Here is a 17,082-nt window from a genome sequence, read left to right as displayed (position 1 = left end):
CACCGGCCTTTGCGATGCCATCACAGACTTCTTTGGCCCACTTGCCATCAAACCCAAGCACAGCATTTCCCTTGGAGACCTCCTCTTCCACCTGGACCACCCCACAAACACAAAATCCGCCAACCTCTTGGCACGAATGGACAACATTGGCCTCACTCAGTTGGTTACAGACCCCACACACAGAAAATTACACAGACTGGACCCTATCTTCACGTCCAGTAGCAGTCCTATACAGCCCCATCACTTAACTCACCTGGGCCAACCACTCCATTGTCCACTTCACCATCGTAGGATCATCTCGCACATCAACCCCAACCCTCCCAGCACCTGCTTCCGCATCTGGGGCAAAGTGAGACGGACCCAATGGACAGATGCTCTCAACACCATCGAGCCCGACGCTGCAACCAACCTAAAACAGACGGTCGAGAACACCTGCATAACCAACGCCGCCAACAGAGTTGGCCCATCAAAAGCTAAAACCCACAGATCCACGAAACAAGCCACTGGTGCACACTGGAACTCAGTACAATGAATCCCAGCTGCAAATAACTGGACAGCAGAAATTACAGACCGAGCCACCTTTAAGTCAGCCCTCAACAAATACCACCAACGACTCAGATGGGGAAAAAAGATGCTCTTGCAGACCGCATTGAGCTAGAGACAACCACACTAACTGTTCACCATTGTCAGAGTTCTCCTGCCCAACAGCCACTGAGAGCATGATCCCTCCCTCACAGGAACTTTGCGACGCGCTAGCAAATAACTTCCACAACAAGATATCCAACATCTACAGGAATTTTGAGTCCCAGCTCACCGACCTCACTCCAACGGAAACATCCCCAACCAACATCCCACCGTATGGGAATAGCTCATCACACTAGACGCCACAACCATCATGATCTCTATCCATTGCGAAGCACCCACCAATACATGCCCCCAATGCCTCTTCAACCTAGTAAGCAACAAGATCAGCCACCAACTCACTACCTCAGTGCATCCATCACCACAGCTACCTTCCCCAACGCATGGAAACTCGCAGAGGCCTCTCCTCAAGGAACCCTCTGCAGACCCCAGCAAGCTCCAGAACTACTGCCCCATCTCGCTGCTCCAGTTTCTTACAAAGGTCCTGGAGAAGGCCATCAACCAGCAGCTCACCGTACACTTGGAGAGAAATGACCTGCTAGATGCCTCCCAATCCAGATTCTGGGCCCACTACAGCACCAAGACAGCCCTGATTGCTGCCATGGACAATATCCACACCCTCCTCGAATGAGAATTGACTGCCCTAATCCTTCTTGACCTCTCCGCAGCCTTCAACACAGTTTCCCAACACACACTCAAGACTGCAACAGATTGGAATCAAGGGAGAAGCACTCAATGTATTGTATCATTCCTCAAGGGACACATGCAGAGAATCCGCCCACCCCCTTCACCTCTGAACCCACGAACACCATGCAGCATCCCATAAGGCTCATCCCTCAGCCCCACCCTCTTCAACACCAACATGACACCTCAAGCCGACATCATCCGAAGCCACAACATCCTCATCATATCCTATGCCGACAACACCCAGCTCATCCTCCCGCTCTCAGCAGACCCCGCCACCACCAAGAACATCCACAACTGCATGAAGTATGTTGCAGCCTGGTTTATGGACAACTGTCTGAAGGACAACTGTCTGAAGCTCAACACGGAAGAAACCGAAGTACTGATCTTTGGCAACTATCCCTCTCTCTGGAATGGCACCTGGTGTGCTGCTGAACTCAGACCCTCCCCCACACTAAAAGATCACACCTGCATACTCGTCATCCTGGTGAGCAGACTCACCATGAAACAACAGGTTGACTCAAGTCTCCTCTGCCTGCTTCCACACACACTGCATGCTCTGAAGAATCGTCACATGGCTCCCCGTAAGCACCAAAAAAACGCACACAAGCGCTAATCACCTGCCATGTGACTACGGCAACACACTGTACGCAGGAACTCCCACCGAACTCCTGAGAAGGCTCCAAACGGTACAGAACTCAGCAGACATATTGATCCGCACCTGCCCAAACCGACCCATTTTACCCAGCATATGAGGAACCTCCACTGGCTCTCCATCCAGAAAAGATGTCAATTCAAACTACTAACATGCTTACAAAGCCCTCCACGACCAAGGGCCAGCATAAATGAACCACCACCTAAAATTCCACCAACTATCCAGAAATCTTTGTTTTGCCTCTCTTGCCCAGACACAGCGCATATGTCGGGGCCACAGTGGAGCCTGTTCTTTCTTCCACCTCGCCACCAAGTCCTGGAGCGCCCTCCCTCTCCAACTCAGCTCCTGGATACCCTCATGAGTGTTAAGCTGCATTCTACAAGTCCCAATTGATTGATTAATTGAGTGAACTTAGAATCTGAAGACCAATCAGCTGCATTCAAGATCTCTTCTAGTTTAGCTCCCAGAGAGAAAGCTTTGGAAGCCATGGCCCCTGAGAGGGTGGCAAAGAGCGAAACATATGTGCCTGCCTCCTGCTTGATGTATTTAACCCATCTGGCAATGTTAGAAGAAGAAACCGCCTTGAATGCCTCACATAAGGACATGAAGAACTGATGTTCCCCCTCTGAGCAGACCTCTCCTGTTATTGCCTCATTTGCTTTAAGGCATCGGACCACACAATTTGGAATTTGTAGGAAAAGCTAGCTGTGAAGACACTCTAGAGTTGAACTTTGTCCTCCTAGCGATATGAAAAGTAACCCCCTCCACGGTGAATACCCTGCCTGTAATATCCAGGGCTTTTTTTACATATGAGGCACAATAACATGGCTACCATACCTGATAATCGTTTCCTGCTAAGATATTTATTGTGATGATAAGAAGAGGTTAAGAGCCTTGTTGACATCTCAGAATACAGAGTGCCGAGGTTTTTTCAGGACAGATCAATGTATTCCTCTTATCTAGCTCCTGACCAAGGGATGTTCCCCAGCAGGGGAACCATCAATGGGAGTGTGACCTGCCGATATAGCAGACCAAAATGTTTTTTACTGAGCAATAGACATTGACACCAGGAAGGAGAGAAAATTCTAAATGTGGACTGCACAGGATTCCACTGGATTTGTATTCCTCTGAATACACCAATGCAGCCAACACCCCCAAGAGGATCTGTACGTCTTATTTGTGCCGCCTTCTCATGCCTTAGAAAAGAGACACTCCGACTCCTCCAAAAGTCCTTTGATCGTCCATCTACACCGGAAATCCTTCAAGCCATTAGACTGAGCAACCGGCTTGGATCATGTTAAGGGTAATCCCCAGATTGTCCTGAAGAAGATCCAGTTGGAGTGGTAGAGAGATTCGAGAATCTCTGGAAGGTTTCTTCATCACTGGATACCAAGCTTGAGACCTCCAAAATGGAGTGATGGACTTGGGCTATCAGCCATGTTATCATTATGAAGTCCTCTAATCCTGAAGGAAGGCGTCCGTAGCCGCTACTTGTGGATTCGGCCTCCAGCTGAAGTATTTGTCTACCTGATCCAGGCAAGAGGAAAACCGGAACACCAAGAACTATCTCCAGCGTTCCTGGATCGCCGTGAATTCTGGGTGAAATTTCCAAGCACCGAGATCCTGTAAGTGCCGAGATTGCCAATCTGCCACCTTGTTGACTGTTCCCGGTGGTAGTCTATTGTCACAGAGATGTGATGGTCTAGGCAATACTGTCGGAACTCCTTCACCGGATCCGCAAGGGTCCTGGAACAGGGAACATCCCCCACCCCACCCCCTCTCCAGGAGATTGACGTAGCAGATTGCTGATACATTGTATATCTTCTGCAACTCACCTTCTCCTTGGTCCAACATCGAACAGCAAAGGAGCCCGCCAGATGTTCCAAGCAGTTTGTGTATATTCCATTGTTTGGATGAACACTTTCCTCCTATAGATACACCTCTCCAGCTGGCATCTGATTCGATCATGATATCTGGTCTGGAACTGAAGATAGCTCTTCCATTTCATGCTTCCATATGTATTAGCCACCACTGCATCTCCTCCTGCACCTCTGCCAGTAGAGGGAGAGACTCAGAGTACTTCGGGCCTCGACAGAAATGGAACTACTAAAGTCTCTGGAGCTCCCTTTAGTGGAAAGGGCCTGAAAAGTTGGCCGATACCGTTGATGCGAGTAATCCCACTAGGTGCGCCAGTTGACAGAGGGACGTGTCCTGTCGTGACAACATCCTTCGGGTCTCGTGTTTGATCTTCGACCCCTTTTTGGAAGGCAGACCGAGTGTCAACTTCAAGGCATCTATGGTAAAACCCAGGAATATTTTCTGTTGAGCCGGGACCAACAGCGATTTCTTCTTGTTGATCACGAACCCTCAGTTACTCAAGCAAATCTAATGTCATCTGAAGCTGATTCAAGAGCACCTGAAGATGTTCGTTCATCAATAAGATGTCGTCCAGATACACAATCATTCGGACACCCCGGCCATGTAGCACCTCAACAGCCAGCTTCAATACCTACGACAGACCGAAAGGTTGTGTCTAGAACTTGAAAGCCTTTTGATGCCATAGAAACCGTATGAAACGGCGATACGGAGAAAGAAATCAGGATGGTTGGGTAAGCGTCCTTCCTTCAGATCTAACCTCACCAACCAGTTTCCTGGCCGCAACAGATCTCTCAGGAGGTGGATTCCCTCCATCTTGAAATGACAGTATACAAGCCACTTGTTGTAGTCTCATAGATGTATGACTGGGTGGAAGCCTCCGTCTCTTTCCACCAGGCAAGATTGCTGACATATCCTGACTGGTGCAAGGTCGTAGGGGCTATGGCCCCTTTGGCCAAGAGGTCCAATCCCTCCTGATCGCTGAGCCTTTCGTCTTATTTGGAGAACCGAATAGGAAGGGGTTGTGATGTCTGTAAGGGAGTTCCTAAGAAGTCTGTTAGAAAACCCTGAACTGTCTGGAGCACTCGCGCATCCGCCATCAAGGCGTGCCTGTTCTCCAGAAACAGAGCAAAGCACCCTCCCACTCTTAGTTGGGAAGAAAGAGTTCTCACCTTGGGTAGATCCCTGGGTTCCACGGCCACCACCTCCGGCCCTGCAGTTGCGTTGAAAACGTGAAGGTTGGAAAGATTCCACCAAATTTAGTTTGGTCCTTCCAGTGCACCGAGCAAGAGCCTTGACCTCTCTGGGTGAGGTTTGGTATGAACCGGATGGATGGGTGCCCCCCTCTTTTCCTGGCCCAGGCAAAAACATTCACGTTGAAGATCTTCTTAATGAATGCTTGCGCTTTATCAAGCGAGTTGAGCGTGGCAACAAACCTGCCAAGCTCTTTCATGAAGGGCTCGCCAAACAAACCTCCTTGCGCCAAGGGCCCTTCCTCTGAAGAGGCCAGGTCTCCCAGTTTAGGATACACCTTGAGCAGAGAAAGGGGCCTTATCTTTGACATTACACAATTCGAATTCCCTAAAAAAATGACTGCTTCCTGCGCCCATCCTGAGAGAATCTCCTTGGTCAAGGGATTAATGATGTCTAATAACTTATCATGCCACAATCGCCAGGAGCGACCAGTGCCCTTCTTAGAGTCCCGTATATACATTGCCATAAACGTGGCCATTGCAGGATCTATCTTGGGTGTCTGGGCGGCTTTCCCAACCAAAGATGGGCGAGGGCATTCCATGTGCAGGCGGGCTCTAACCTCCTCCTCAAGAGGATTGCGCAGGTGACCTGCCACGTAAGCTGCCACCTTGTCACTGGGGACTAGGAGATTGTTGGGATCCAGCATATTAGCCACCAGCTCAACCGCCTGAGAATCAGGACTTGACCTCGCTCTGTATGCGTCATCTTAAGGTGGGCACCAAGGTCTAGAGTCATTGTCTTCATAGGGATCTAAGTTATCTGAGGGCAAAGCAAAAGGCTTGGAATCTGTCTTCTGTGGCTGGAATAGCAGAAAGGCTTTCTTAATGTGCTCAAAAGCGTCCTTAACCACACCCTGATCATAAGGCCGCTTAGGTGCTGTGCGTTGGGAAGGGAGTTACCCCAGGGAGGAATGAGGCACCTGCCGTGATTGCGCCAACTGTGAAATTTCTGTTCAAGGGGGCGCTAGGGCCTCTGACAAAGCATGCTGGGTAGAGGCATCCACTGCCTCACAGAATTCCTCATCCAGCAGTAGGAAGGAGACAGACTCCTCCTCTATGAAGGTGGTTTGCGATGCATGGATCCTGACAGAGTGTAGCGCTAGTGAAACTAGGAGAGTAAATATAGTCTGACTCTAATTCAGAGGGGCCTTATCACCCTAGTTATTGCAGCTTGGGCAGGTCCCATGGTGCCAAACCTTATTGAATGTGGGAGAGGATACTGACCCACAGAACCGGGCGTCACAGTCATCACCAATTAGAATAAACCAAAAACGAAGAGATTCTCCTCAATACAGACCCTTGAAGCAGGCATCAAGCTCAGGCTGCCTCAGAGGCTGAGAACAGGGTCGAGGCTCCACGGCGTGGTCTCTGTTCTCCCACTGTGAAGAGCGCCGAGTGTGGCTGCTGTGAAGTTAGGAGAAGGACCCTATGATCAAAGGTTGCCCTATAGCAGCCTACACACTGCACCGCAACCTCCCAATAAGGAATCAAATGCCCGCATAGGGATTGATGAGCGCAATCCCGTGTGCCCCTAAAAGGAAAATAATGTGAAATCATCACAGTCAGCTGTAACAAGCAGAAAATAATGGCAAAAATACAAAACAATGGACTATTTTTGGACTGAGAGCCTCTAATTGTTTGATGTTTCTATCCCTACTGGTCATGGGAAAAAAATGTTTGGCTGCTGCAGAAATAAAAGTGAAGAAGGAACAGCATAATCTGCGCCTCCGGTCCTAACATAGACTTGACTATACTAACAGCATTTATCTGGGATTACCAGGGTGTGACCTAAAATGTCTCCAGACACTTGAGAACACAGCAGCTATGTTGGTACTTAATGCCCCTCTCAGATCTCACACACTCCCTCTGCTAAAACAATTCCATTGGTTACCATTAGCAAGGCGTATTCCATTTAAAGGCTGCTGTTTAGTCTTTAAGGCTATCCATGGCTTAGGCCTGGGCTTTCCCATTAAGCATGTGTTAAAACGCATCCCGACCAGGACTCTGCGCTCATCTACTGATAATCTACTAGTGATACCCCGGTTCTAGAAAACTAGAAGAGGATGTCGTGGGTTTCCAATTTTTCCTCCAAAGATGAGCACTTCCCTCCCGGCCTCTCTTCGGACAATAAAAGCACCTTTTGGGCAGGTGTTAGAAACCTGGCTATTTGAGAAAGCCTTTTGCTCTGAAATATAGCAACTGACAGAACACACCTTCTGTCTCCTTCTGAGGGCTAGCACCATTATACATTTGGGTGAACATGTGCTTTATTAGTCAACATTACCCTAACCTCATGCAGGAATGTTTAAGCCCAACTCAGATATAATTGACATATGCCCCGATTCACAAGCCCCACAGGATGCAGCAGCATATAACTGTGTTTTAGGGCACTACCTCTTAAACGAGCTTGCCTGAGCCTACTAATAGTTATTCATGAGCACTTGGGAATATTGGTTAGCAGGAGGAGAGGACACACAAATAACTAGTTTTTTGTGTCATAATTGGTTTGATTCCCTCTTCAGTTTAGATATTAAATCAATCAGTCAGGGGTTTGTAAAGCACAGCTACTCACTCATGAGGATCTCAAGGTGCTGAAGAGGTAGGGGCTGCTGATGCTGATTCTTCTGGGCATGGAGGGCCTGAGGTGGCGGGACAGGGTGTTCCAGGTCTTGGTGGCGAGGTAAGAGAAGGATCTTCCTCCTTTTCTGGTCTTGTGGATCCATGAGACTTTCGGTGCAGATTCTGTTACCACTCTGTGCACTAGAATTATTACAGGCCATACTTGACATTTTAGCCAGCTAGCTAGGACATATGTCTATAATAGGCCAGTACAGATTAGGGTTTTGAAACCAGATCTTCTACCACACACATCAAAGCATGAAAAGAGTGCCACCACTCTGCCAACTAGTGTTATTGTAGGGCACTCTTAGCATTATAGCTAATCAGAGCAGACTTGGATTTTGAGCTCTGCTCTTTTCCCACACACTGCAAAGTATGACATAAGTGTAGCTACTCTGAGCCCTAATAGTGGAATCACAAGCCGGAGATGAGGAGCCAAGTAGGCAGAAAAGCAGGTTAGGACCCTCGATGAAAGTGTGACTACAGGGTGACCCCATTCCCTTCCACTCCCGAGAAACAAAGTTCAACATCAATGGGTTGGACTTGAAAAAGAAAAAACAAATAAAAGGGCAAATATACACATTGCCCTGATATGTACATAGGTGCATGCACAAAATCAATACAAGTGAGACAGCTCGAAGAGCTTATGCACTAGTGAGGTGAGCCACATCACCCTGATGAAAGCCCCAGACCTCTTAGGGCCATAGATTTGGGATGAAACATGTCGGTATAGGGTCATAGGACCATCATATTTTAATATCCTACATATATATTTTTGAGTTTTAATATTTCCACCTACTCCACAAATAAAGGGATACCTTGGAGAAAGTCGTGGGATTTTTAATCTTTATGCCCCCCGGTCTTTTCTTTCATGTGCTCCCTGGGAGATGGTTCAGCCCACCCTGACCTTTAGGAGTCCATGTGAACCCGATGATGAAGCAGGACACTATTAGAGTGTGTGAGGGTTCTCAAAGAAAAGGAAGTCTTTCCTTTCCCGTCCCTAGGAATGCAGTGGTATACTTAGGAAAAGCATTTCCCAGTACTCCATATTTAATACCTTTGGTGGGATACTTTTTGGGTGCATCTCTTATATTGCAACCTTAGAGATATGTGTGAAAGAGTCCTGGTTGGGTGATCCTGGTCATCTTGACTGTTAGCATACATTTTTTGTTTGTCTCAGTGCTTGCTGCAGCCAGAGGACATTCCCTCAGGCAGCTTAGTGCCCGTAATTATCATTAAACGTCTCTGCTGACATTCTTTACTAAAATTTCACTCCAGAAATTTCACAACAGTTGAATTAAGGTTTCATATTGGGTTCATCCTTCTACTAATATATTATTACAGCAGTCATTTTTGGACTACATTTTCTCCACATTTGGTAGCATTATCTAAGTTTATTGGTGAGCCATAAAATATGCTGTTTATTCCCCCAAAGTGGGTCATGAATATGGGGGAGTCTAGCACTGATCTGAGAAAAACTAGCTTGTTCTGAATTGTAAAAGTCTCCTGAAATAGATATATCATAGGAAGGCATAGACAAAAGGAATACTCTTAGCAGATTTTTGCAGTATTTCCTAGTAACTTGTGTAAATTTAAGTACCACCTGATTCACTGCACCTGTACAGGGAACTCCAGTCAATCAGTATATACTTGTAGAGCACAGCTATTCACCCGTGAGGGTATTCAGGCGTTGGGTTGCTGGCCTAGTTGATAAGCCAGATCTTGAGTCTCTGCCTGAAGTCCATCAGCGAGGGTGATGTTCGGAGGTGGTGAGGGAGGGGAGTTTCAGGATTGGCGGCATGGTTGAAGGAGTGCCCTATGCTGTGGCTACAGCGGATTCGTGGTGTCTGAGTGAGGGAGGCGGAGCGAAGGTTTAGGGTGGTTGGTATAAATTCAGGCGGTGGTTCATGTATGCTGCTCCTTGGCCGTGGAGGGCTTTGTAAGCGTGTGTCAGTAGTTTGAAATGACATCTTTTCTGGACAGGGAGCCAATGGTGGTTTCCCAGGTGTTTGGTAATATGGGTCAGTTTGGGCAGGTTGAGTAGCAGTCTGGCTGCTGAGTTCTGTATCGTCTGGAGCCTTCTCATGAGTTCGATGGTGGTTCCTGCATACAGTGCATTGCCGTAGTCCAGCCAGCTGGTGATTAAGGCTTTCGTAACCGTTTTTCTCATCCAAGCGGCAAGCCATTTGAAGATTTTTCAGAGCATGCGGAGAGTGTGGAAGCGGGTGGAGGAGACTGTGCTGATCTGTAGTTTCATGGTGAGTTTGCTGTCCATGATCATGCCGAGGTTGGGGGCATAGGCTTTTGGTTTGGGAGTGGATCCCAGTTCAGCGGGCCACCAGGTGTCACTCTAGATGTAGGCATGGTTGCCAAAGATCAGTACTTCAATCTTGTAATTGTTCAGTTTCAGACAGTTGTCCTTCATCCCATTGGCAACATTCTTTATGCAGCTATGGAAGATAGTCTTGGTGGTGGTGGTGGGGGTCTGCTGAGAGCGAGAGGATGCGCTGGAAATCGGCACAGAATATGCTGTTGAGATCGTGGGTTCTGAGGATGTTAGCTATAGGCGGCAGGTAGGTGTTAAAAAGGGTGACCATATGGTGCTTGTGGGTTCCGAGGTGAATTGAGGTTGGCGGATTCTCTGCGTTCGTACAGTGAGGAATGATTCAATCCATCTTCCTTGATCCTGATCTGGTGCAATCTTTTGATGTGTGTGGTGGGATATAGTGTTGAAAGCTGCAGAGGTGTTGAGGAAGATCAGGGCCACCGATTCTCCCCTGTCGAGTAGGGTGCAGATGTAGTCTGTGGCAGCAATCAGGGTGGTCTCTGTGCTGTAGTTAGTGTGAAAGATGGATTGAGGCACATCTAGCAAGTTGTTTCTTTCCAGGTGTTCCGTGAGCTGCCGGTTGATAGCCTTCTCCAGGACTTTGGCTGGGACCGGGAGCAGCAAGATGCGTTGGTAGTTTTAGAGTTTGCTTAGGTCTGCGGAGGGTTTAATGAGGAAGGGTCTGACTTGTGTGTGTTTCCATGTGTCGGGAAAGGAGTCTGTGGCCATGGATGCGTTGAGGATAATGGTGAGTTGCTGGCTGACCTCGTTCCCTAGGTTGAAGGAGCAGGGGGTCTGTGAGTGCTCTTGAGTGAATGGAGTTCATAATGGCTGTGGTGTTCGGTGTGGCGGGCTGTTCCAAGTAGCAGACTAACCTTATGGTCGAGGGTTGATAGTGCATCTATCTCTAGGTTTCTGGATCAAGCTATACCCGATTTGTTGGTCTTAGCTGCTTTTTGGAAGATTAGCACTATGATTGCTAATTTACTTATGACAACAGAAGGATATTCTAGGCAGAAGGTGGACACCTGCTTCAGTGTGTCTTACAGAAAATTTGAACGGGAAGTGTGGCTGCTGTTAAAAGTTCTCCTAATGGGCCCAATTGGAGATCCGACTATAGACTATACATGCAGCAAAACATGAAGGTAGAATGTAACCATGGGATTAGTTATCTGCTGTACTTAGGGTCAGAGATTGTAGGCCCTTCAGGAACACTGTGGAAAAGAGATGACTTGATCACTTAATCAATACTTTATACCGGTGGAGCACTGGTTTCCCCATTTTAGTAAACTGCTTGGTAACAGCGAGACAGGAAAGCTGTGTAATTCTGATCTCCCGGGTGTACAATGTACAGAGTTCTCTGTGGTAAATACTGAAATGCATTAACACTTTTCCTGCCAAGAAGAGCCCTTGAGCTGTTGATCTGTGCAAGCACAGTCCCTCTCTCTGGACCACTGCACTGGCCCGATTATTCAATGCAGTTTGCAACTTTGGCCTTCTTTTCGAATCCAGGGTATGACCCCTATCCATTTTTGAGTCTACGGTAAAAACGTCTGGGAAGGATACTCCACACCAAACTACAGAAGTGCTCCGATAGCAGCTGGAGCCCTCTCCAGGGTGCAACTGGGATTCCAAAAAGCACTAAAGAACAATGCCTAATTCGATCTCCTTATTGGTACACATATGAAAATAAAGAGAGGGATTAATCTTGTATTATTGGAACTATAAACTGTGATAAACCTTGTTGACAAGGCGATATAAATGAGGTTGGCTTCCTTCTTTTAGTAACCACTGGGTGATTAAGAGTAATGTCCTGAGGTTGAAAATGTGAGCGGAAAGTCCCTTGTGATAGCATATTATTGTTCATTGGATCTTGACAAGGAAAACGTGATTGAAGCAGATGCGCCAGAGGGGAACGAAAGCATTGAGTGGGTTCCAGCAAATAGTGATGGTAAAAGAAGATGCAGAACGGTGAACTTATTTTAATCTCGGCAGCATCAAATGGAAGTTTCTTGTGTGGGCGTGCTTGCGGACATGCAAAGGAGAACCTGCTATGGTTGCTAAAAGTAATGTCAGCACAGATCACCATCCTGAAAAAAATGACCAAACTGTGAAATAAAATATTGAAACACATTTAAAAGCATAGAGACCTGTGTTTGACGACAGACTCTAAAATTGTAGCTCTGAAAGTGACATAAAACAGTATTGACAGCCTCGGAATTGAGGCTGAAGGCTTCAAAGCATAGCCCCAAAGCCACACCTGTGCTGTGATGCTTTTGGATGAAAAAGTGGGAATGATGGTCACTCAGCAAACACAATTACCAGGTTTCATGCTATAAAGGATAAAGGTTTGTTGATTAAAAACCACAACTTCTGCACTCATCTCTGTCATCTCTTCTACTGAGAGGAGTCCTAGTAGTTTAAAAAAAACTCCTTACCCCTCCACTCTCAATGTACTGCCCCATCTTCAGCCTTCTGTTCTTGCCTAAGCAGCTTACCTTTGGATCCTCGCATTACTTCACCTCCAGTGATGTCTAACTATGGGGATTTCTAAGAACATGATCCACAAACAGCACTCCCCTTTTGTCTTTCTTTGCAGCATCTGCGCATAGTAATGTTCTTTCTGCTAGCCTCACCAGTCACACTCTCTGCCCTCTATGATGCTGTTAATACTACCATCCTTCTGAAATAAAGAATGTAGGTACACTTTGTCCCGAAGTACCTGTTTGTTACTGGGAAGTGCCGGTACTCTCATTAAAAGCATTGCAGCAGTGCTGAGAAAGGCCGGTACTCCCACTTTCAAATTAAAGAAGTGCAGGTGCTGAGTATCACTAAAATTGTGCTTAATTTTTTGATTTGTAATATCACTAAAATTGTGCCCCCAACTTCTTGCTCCCTACTTCCCCTTTGTGTTAATACTGACTGTACACCCAGAGACTGGGCGTGTCCTTCTCGTTTCTCTACAAAATCTATGCCAGAACAATCCTCTCCTAAGTAGGTTACTTTTACCTCCACCTTAAGTTTAATCTCAAAATCGTTTTTCCGGCCTCTTGAATCTGAACCTCACTTTTTTTCTCTCCATCTTTGGTCAGTCATGTACCTCACAATGCTTACTCCTGCTGAGAGAGAAACAAATTCCTTTACAACTTCCGTTCCCAGTTCCATTGACACCTTTTCCCTTAGCCCCTTTGAATTACCCCTACTTGCATCTTTAATTGCTGTATTGTGCTCATCATCTACAGAACAGGCCTTCTGTTAACCTTCTCTGAAATCCTAGATCATTGCAAAAGCCCTCAGCAGGGTGGACGTCTGCAATAATTAACTTCCTGGTCCTGCCCACTGCTCCTGCCAACTCTTCGGCAATTACTCTTGTTTGCGATCCCATTGTTTTCATCCTGAAGAAATCTATCTTTCTACTTCTTCCTCTAATCCCCATACCTTGCAGACAGATTTATCTGTACCTCTATGGATGCTCCGCGGCATTACAGACTTAAAGCCCAACAATCGTTCAGAGACCAACTTTCGAACTTGCTACTAAAAGCCGGACTCATAAATCAACATTGTGCAAGGCAATAGTAGCTTTCATTCACTTCCCCCAGACAGCTAAACAAGATAAAGTTGAAGCACTAATCTGCGTTTTGCTACCCCTACAGCGGAATTAATTATTTTAGTGTGTCCAATACAGACGCATGAGTCGATCCGCCATTGAGAACTATTGGTAGAATCTAGTTGACTAAAATCATGTGGTCTTTTTTATCACTTGTTTTTCTGTGGCTGCAGTCTCCATCCGAGTTGTTCTGTGCACTAATCACCGAACCCACCTCCATGCAACTGGGTTTCCTTAAGTCATTTATTTTTTGCCTTTGGAATTATGAAGTCTTGCTTCTAGTAGCAGGAACATAATACTGAGGCCTTCAGACAGCATTTTAAACGCCTGTGATTGTTCTTAAAATGTTTTAAACCGCATCTATTGAGTGAGTATGAAGCAATACAACTTCCATGACAAACTCGTTTTTCAAGTTAATGACTTGACCGAATTGCATATACCTAATGATTTCCAAGTTTTGTTTGGACCAGAATTGAAATAAAACGTAATATTCTGTCACTTTTTTTGTCAAGCTTTGAAAATGTCTTTTGTCTTACTACTTGATGAAAAAGAGATTTAGATTTGCCAACTGGACATTTCTGAGTATTTGAAAATGGAACCTGATTAAATTCAATGATCTTTTTCTTTGAGTCTAACTGAAATTTTTCTTTTCAATTTTAGGCGTCATTTAAAAGAAATGTATCAAGTAAGTATATGTATAATTTAATTGTTTTGAGAGAATCAAATAATGTTTAAACGGTGCAGTTGGTCACTCTGTCCTCTATGGATTTGCATAGCTTTCTTGGTTTTTGAGGAAAACCTATTTCATATTTTTGTGTTTTAAAGTAATCTCTTGCCACGTTTGAACAGATATCCTACATAAGTCCCAAAATGGCACTCAACGCCCTACCCAACACCCAAACATCTACGCCTACACACCACCTCCAGCGCCTGGATTCCCTCGCGGGTTATTGGGGCGCCATACAAATCCACATAACATATAACAGCATAAAATGCCTGGGGCATGCTAACATGCAGTGATTACCTCAAGCTGAATAAATCGGTTCAGTCAGATCGCTAAACTATTAATCATACATTTTTAACTTAACCACAAGTACAGTTGTATAACCCAAATAAAGGACACTGTTCGTTTTTATTTCTACTATATGAAAATATAGTTAATTTTGACCAGAATTCTTTCATAATATTATTTCGAAATTGTTCTTTAAGCCATCATTTACTGGTGGATAAAAAAAACATTCATGTCACTTGTCACAATATCAGACAAAACTAAAAATATTCGCTTTCTCCTTGGTATAATGTTCATAGTGGAGCTTCTTGTTAAGAAAAGAATCTGCACTGCAGTTACGCACAAAAAAACTACAGCCGTTTAAGCCTTTTTCGATGCACGTAAATTCTAAAAGGAATTCTGTGCATTCTTGTAGAAATATTGTGCAGGGATTTTTAACGTATCTGTTATTAATGAGCAATTTGCCATTGCTTTCTGGCACAAATGTATATTTAGATGCAAAAGTGTTCAGTTGTCCTAATGTCATTCAGATGTTCCTTTGGTTGATCTGATTAGCGAATGGATGATATATTACGGTTGAATGCTTGTCCTTGGTGAATGTAGAACAGATGTTTATTCTGTTTAGGAAAAGCAAAAGATGTATTTTTGGTGTGTGGTGGATGTTGTTAGAACTGCACATGACGCAGATGTTTTAAGGTTGTGCAACGTGAAATTATAAACAAAGTATTTAGCATCGACTTAGTACCATATGACATTCAAAAATATATCCAGTCGGTGTGTAAGGTATGGCTCATATGTGCTCTGGTTGTAATTGACAGCGTATTTGTTTCTGCATCAGCGAATGCTATGCCTTCCTTTTGGAAACACATTTTACGTTGTGTGCATATATGCAGTTCAGAGAATGTTCACAGAACATTTGTTCTTTCTTACTTGCTGTATCATTTGATGTGCCCTTTTCCAATAGTATTGCCAAGAAAGCACTAGGCACGACTGAAATGTAGAATACTTCAGACCGTATCTAAGCAGCTCTTTCTTGAAAAAACAACTGACTAGTTTGATTGGATTTTGGAGTGCACCTAATAGTGTTTTCTAGCTGCATATCAACATTTGGTAAAATGTGACTTAATTCTTATCTATTCCAATTTTAATTTCATATTAAAAATATAAGGATAAGGGTGTTTATGGAACGACTTAAAAAGTGTGTGATACTTTGGAATCCTTGGGCAGTGTTCATAATGCTTCAATTGTCCAAGGATATAAAAATGCACTTCTAAATTGTGGATTTGTATGAGCCCCAGTGTAGTTCTGAATGACTTGCATGATCACTAACAGATCTCTCCCCATTTGACTAATCTGCAGTTTGCATATGTAATGTTTTCACCACGTTTCACATAGATTGAGCAAAAGGGGCAAAAGTCTGAAGGTGTTCCATTTAATTCAAAATGCCATGGAAACGTTTCTTGAGCGCAAAAAATTAGATTAGACATATTTATACCGAAATGCAAGGAAAGAAGTCTGGGGCAATCTTGAATTCCTTTTATGGTCTGTGTAAATATGTGATAGTTTCGCAAATATAATGATATACCTATATGAGTGGCGCCTACATTTTGAAAAATCTGTTCAAAATCCTCTTCTTGGAAAGACAGATGAGTTTTCCTTTGCTACCTGTTTCCAGCTTTTTACGTTCTTGGTCACCACTGTGATAAATATGGTTGTGGCATGCAGGTGCAAAAGAAAGAGAGGACACCACAAACTCTGGTGTAGACCGAGCAGATGAAGAATAATGCCCTCAATCAGCATTTGTATAGTGCAGCATTGTCACCCCTAGGGGTATCTGTGCACTGAGGGAGCCGTGTCGCTGTCGAAAAGCCAGGTCTTAAGTTTCTTCCTGAAGTCTGCCAGGGTCGGTGCTGTTAAGTGGTGGAAGTGCTGTTGTTACAGGTCTTGGCAGCGATGTAAGAGAAGAATCGGCCTGCTGTGGCTGCTACGGACGAGGGGGGGGGGGGGGTTGCAAGGGTAAATGAGGCGGTGCACAGGTGTCTTGTGAGCAGGTGCAAGTTGGTCTAAGTCGGATGGTCCTAGATCGTGTTGGGCTTTGTATGTGTGCATGAGGATCTTGAACTGACATCTTCTGGATGGGGCGGGCAGTGGAGGTTTCTGGAGGGAGGCGGATCTGTTTGGGGAGGTCCAGGAAGTCTTGAGTTGGTTGGAATTCCGGCGCAGAGCGTGTTGCCGTAGTCCAGGTGGCTTTTGACGAGGGCCTGTGTGACTGTCTTTCTGGTGTTGATTGGGATCCATCTGAAGATTCTACGGAGCATGTGAAGGGTGTGGATGCAGCAGGAAGCGACTGCGTTGACTTGTCATTTTATGGTCAGTTAGCTATCTAGGAGGATGTTACGCTTGTGTGCATGG

General features: G+C 45.4%; 1 protein-coding gene across 8 annotated transcripts in view; it reads left to right on the top strand.

The window, feature by feature from the left end:
• Nucleotides 1–17,082, top strand: part of SGIP1 (SH3GL interacting endocytic adaptor 1) — a 1,140,118-nt gene that overhangs the window by 629,284 nt on the left and 493,752 nt on the right. For all 8 annotated transcript variants that reach the window (XM_085602350.1, XM_085602347.1, XM_085602346.1 and 5 more), the window contains one exon: nucleotides 14,322–14,346. In XM_085602350.1, the coding sequence (XP_085458476.1) occupies nucleotides 14,322–14,346 (25 nt within the window). The remainder of the gene's footprint in view (nucleotides 1–14,321; nucleotides 14,347–17,082) is intronic.

Source organism: Triturus cristatus, chromosome 4_2 (assembly GCF_964204655.1).
Source record: "Triturus cristatus chromosome 4_2, aTriCri1.1, whole genome shotgun sequence".
Taxonomy (NCBI): domain Eukaryota; kingdom Metazoa; phylum Chordata; class Amphibia; order Caudata; family Salamandridae; genus Triturus; species Triturus cristatus.
Note: the sequence above shows the minus strand (reverse complement) of the source record. Positions and strands in the feature narration are given on the sequence as shown.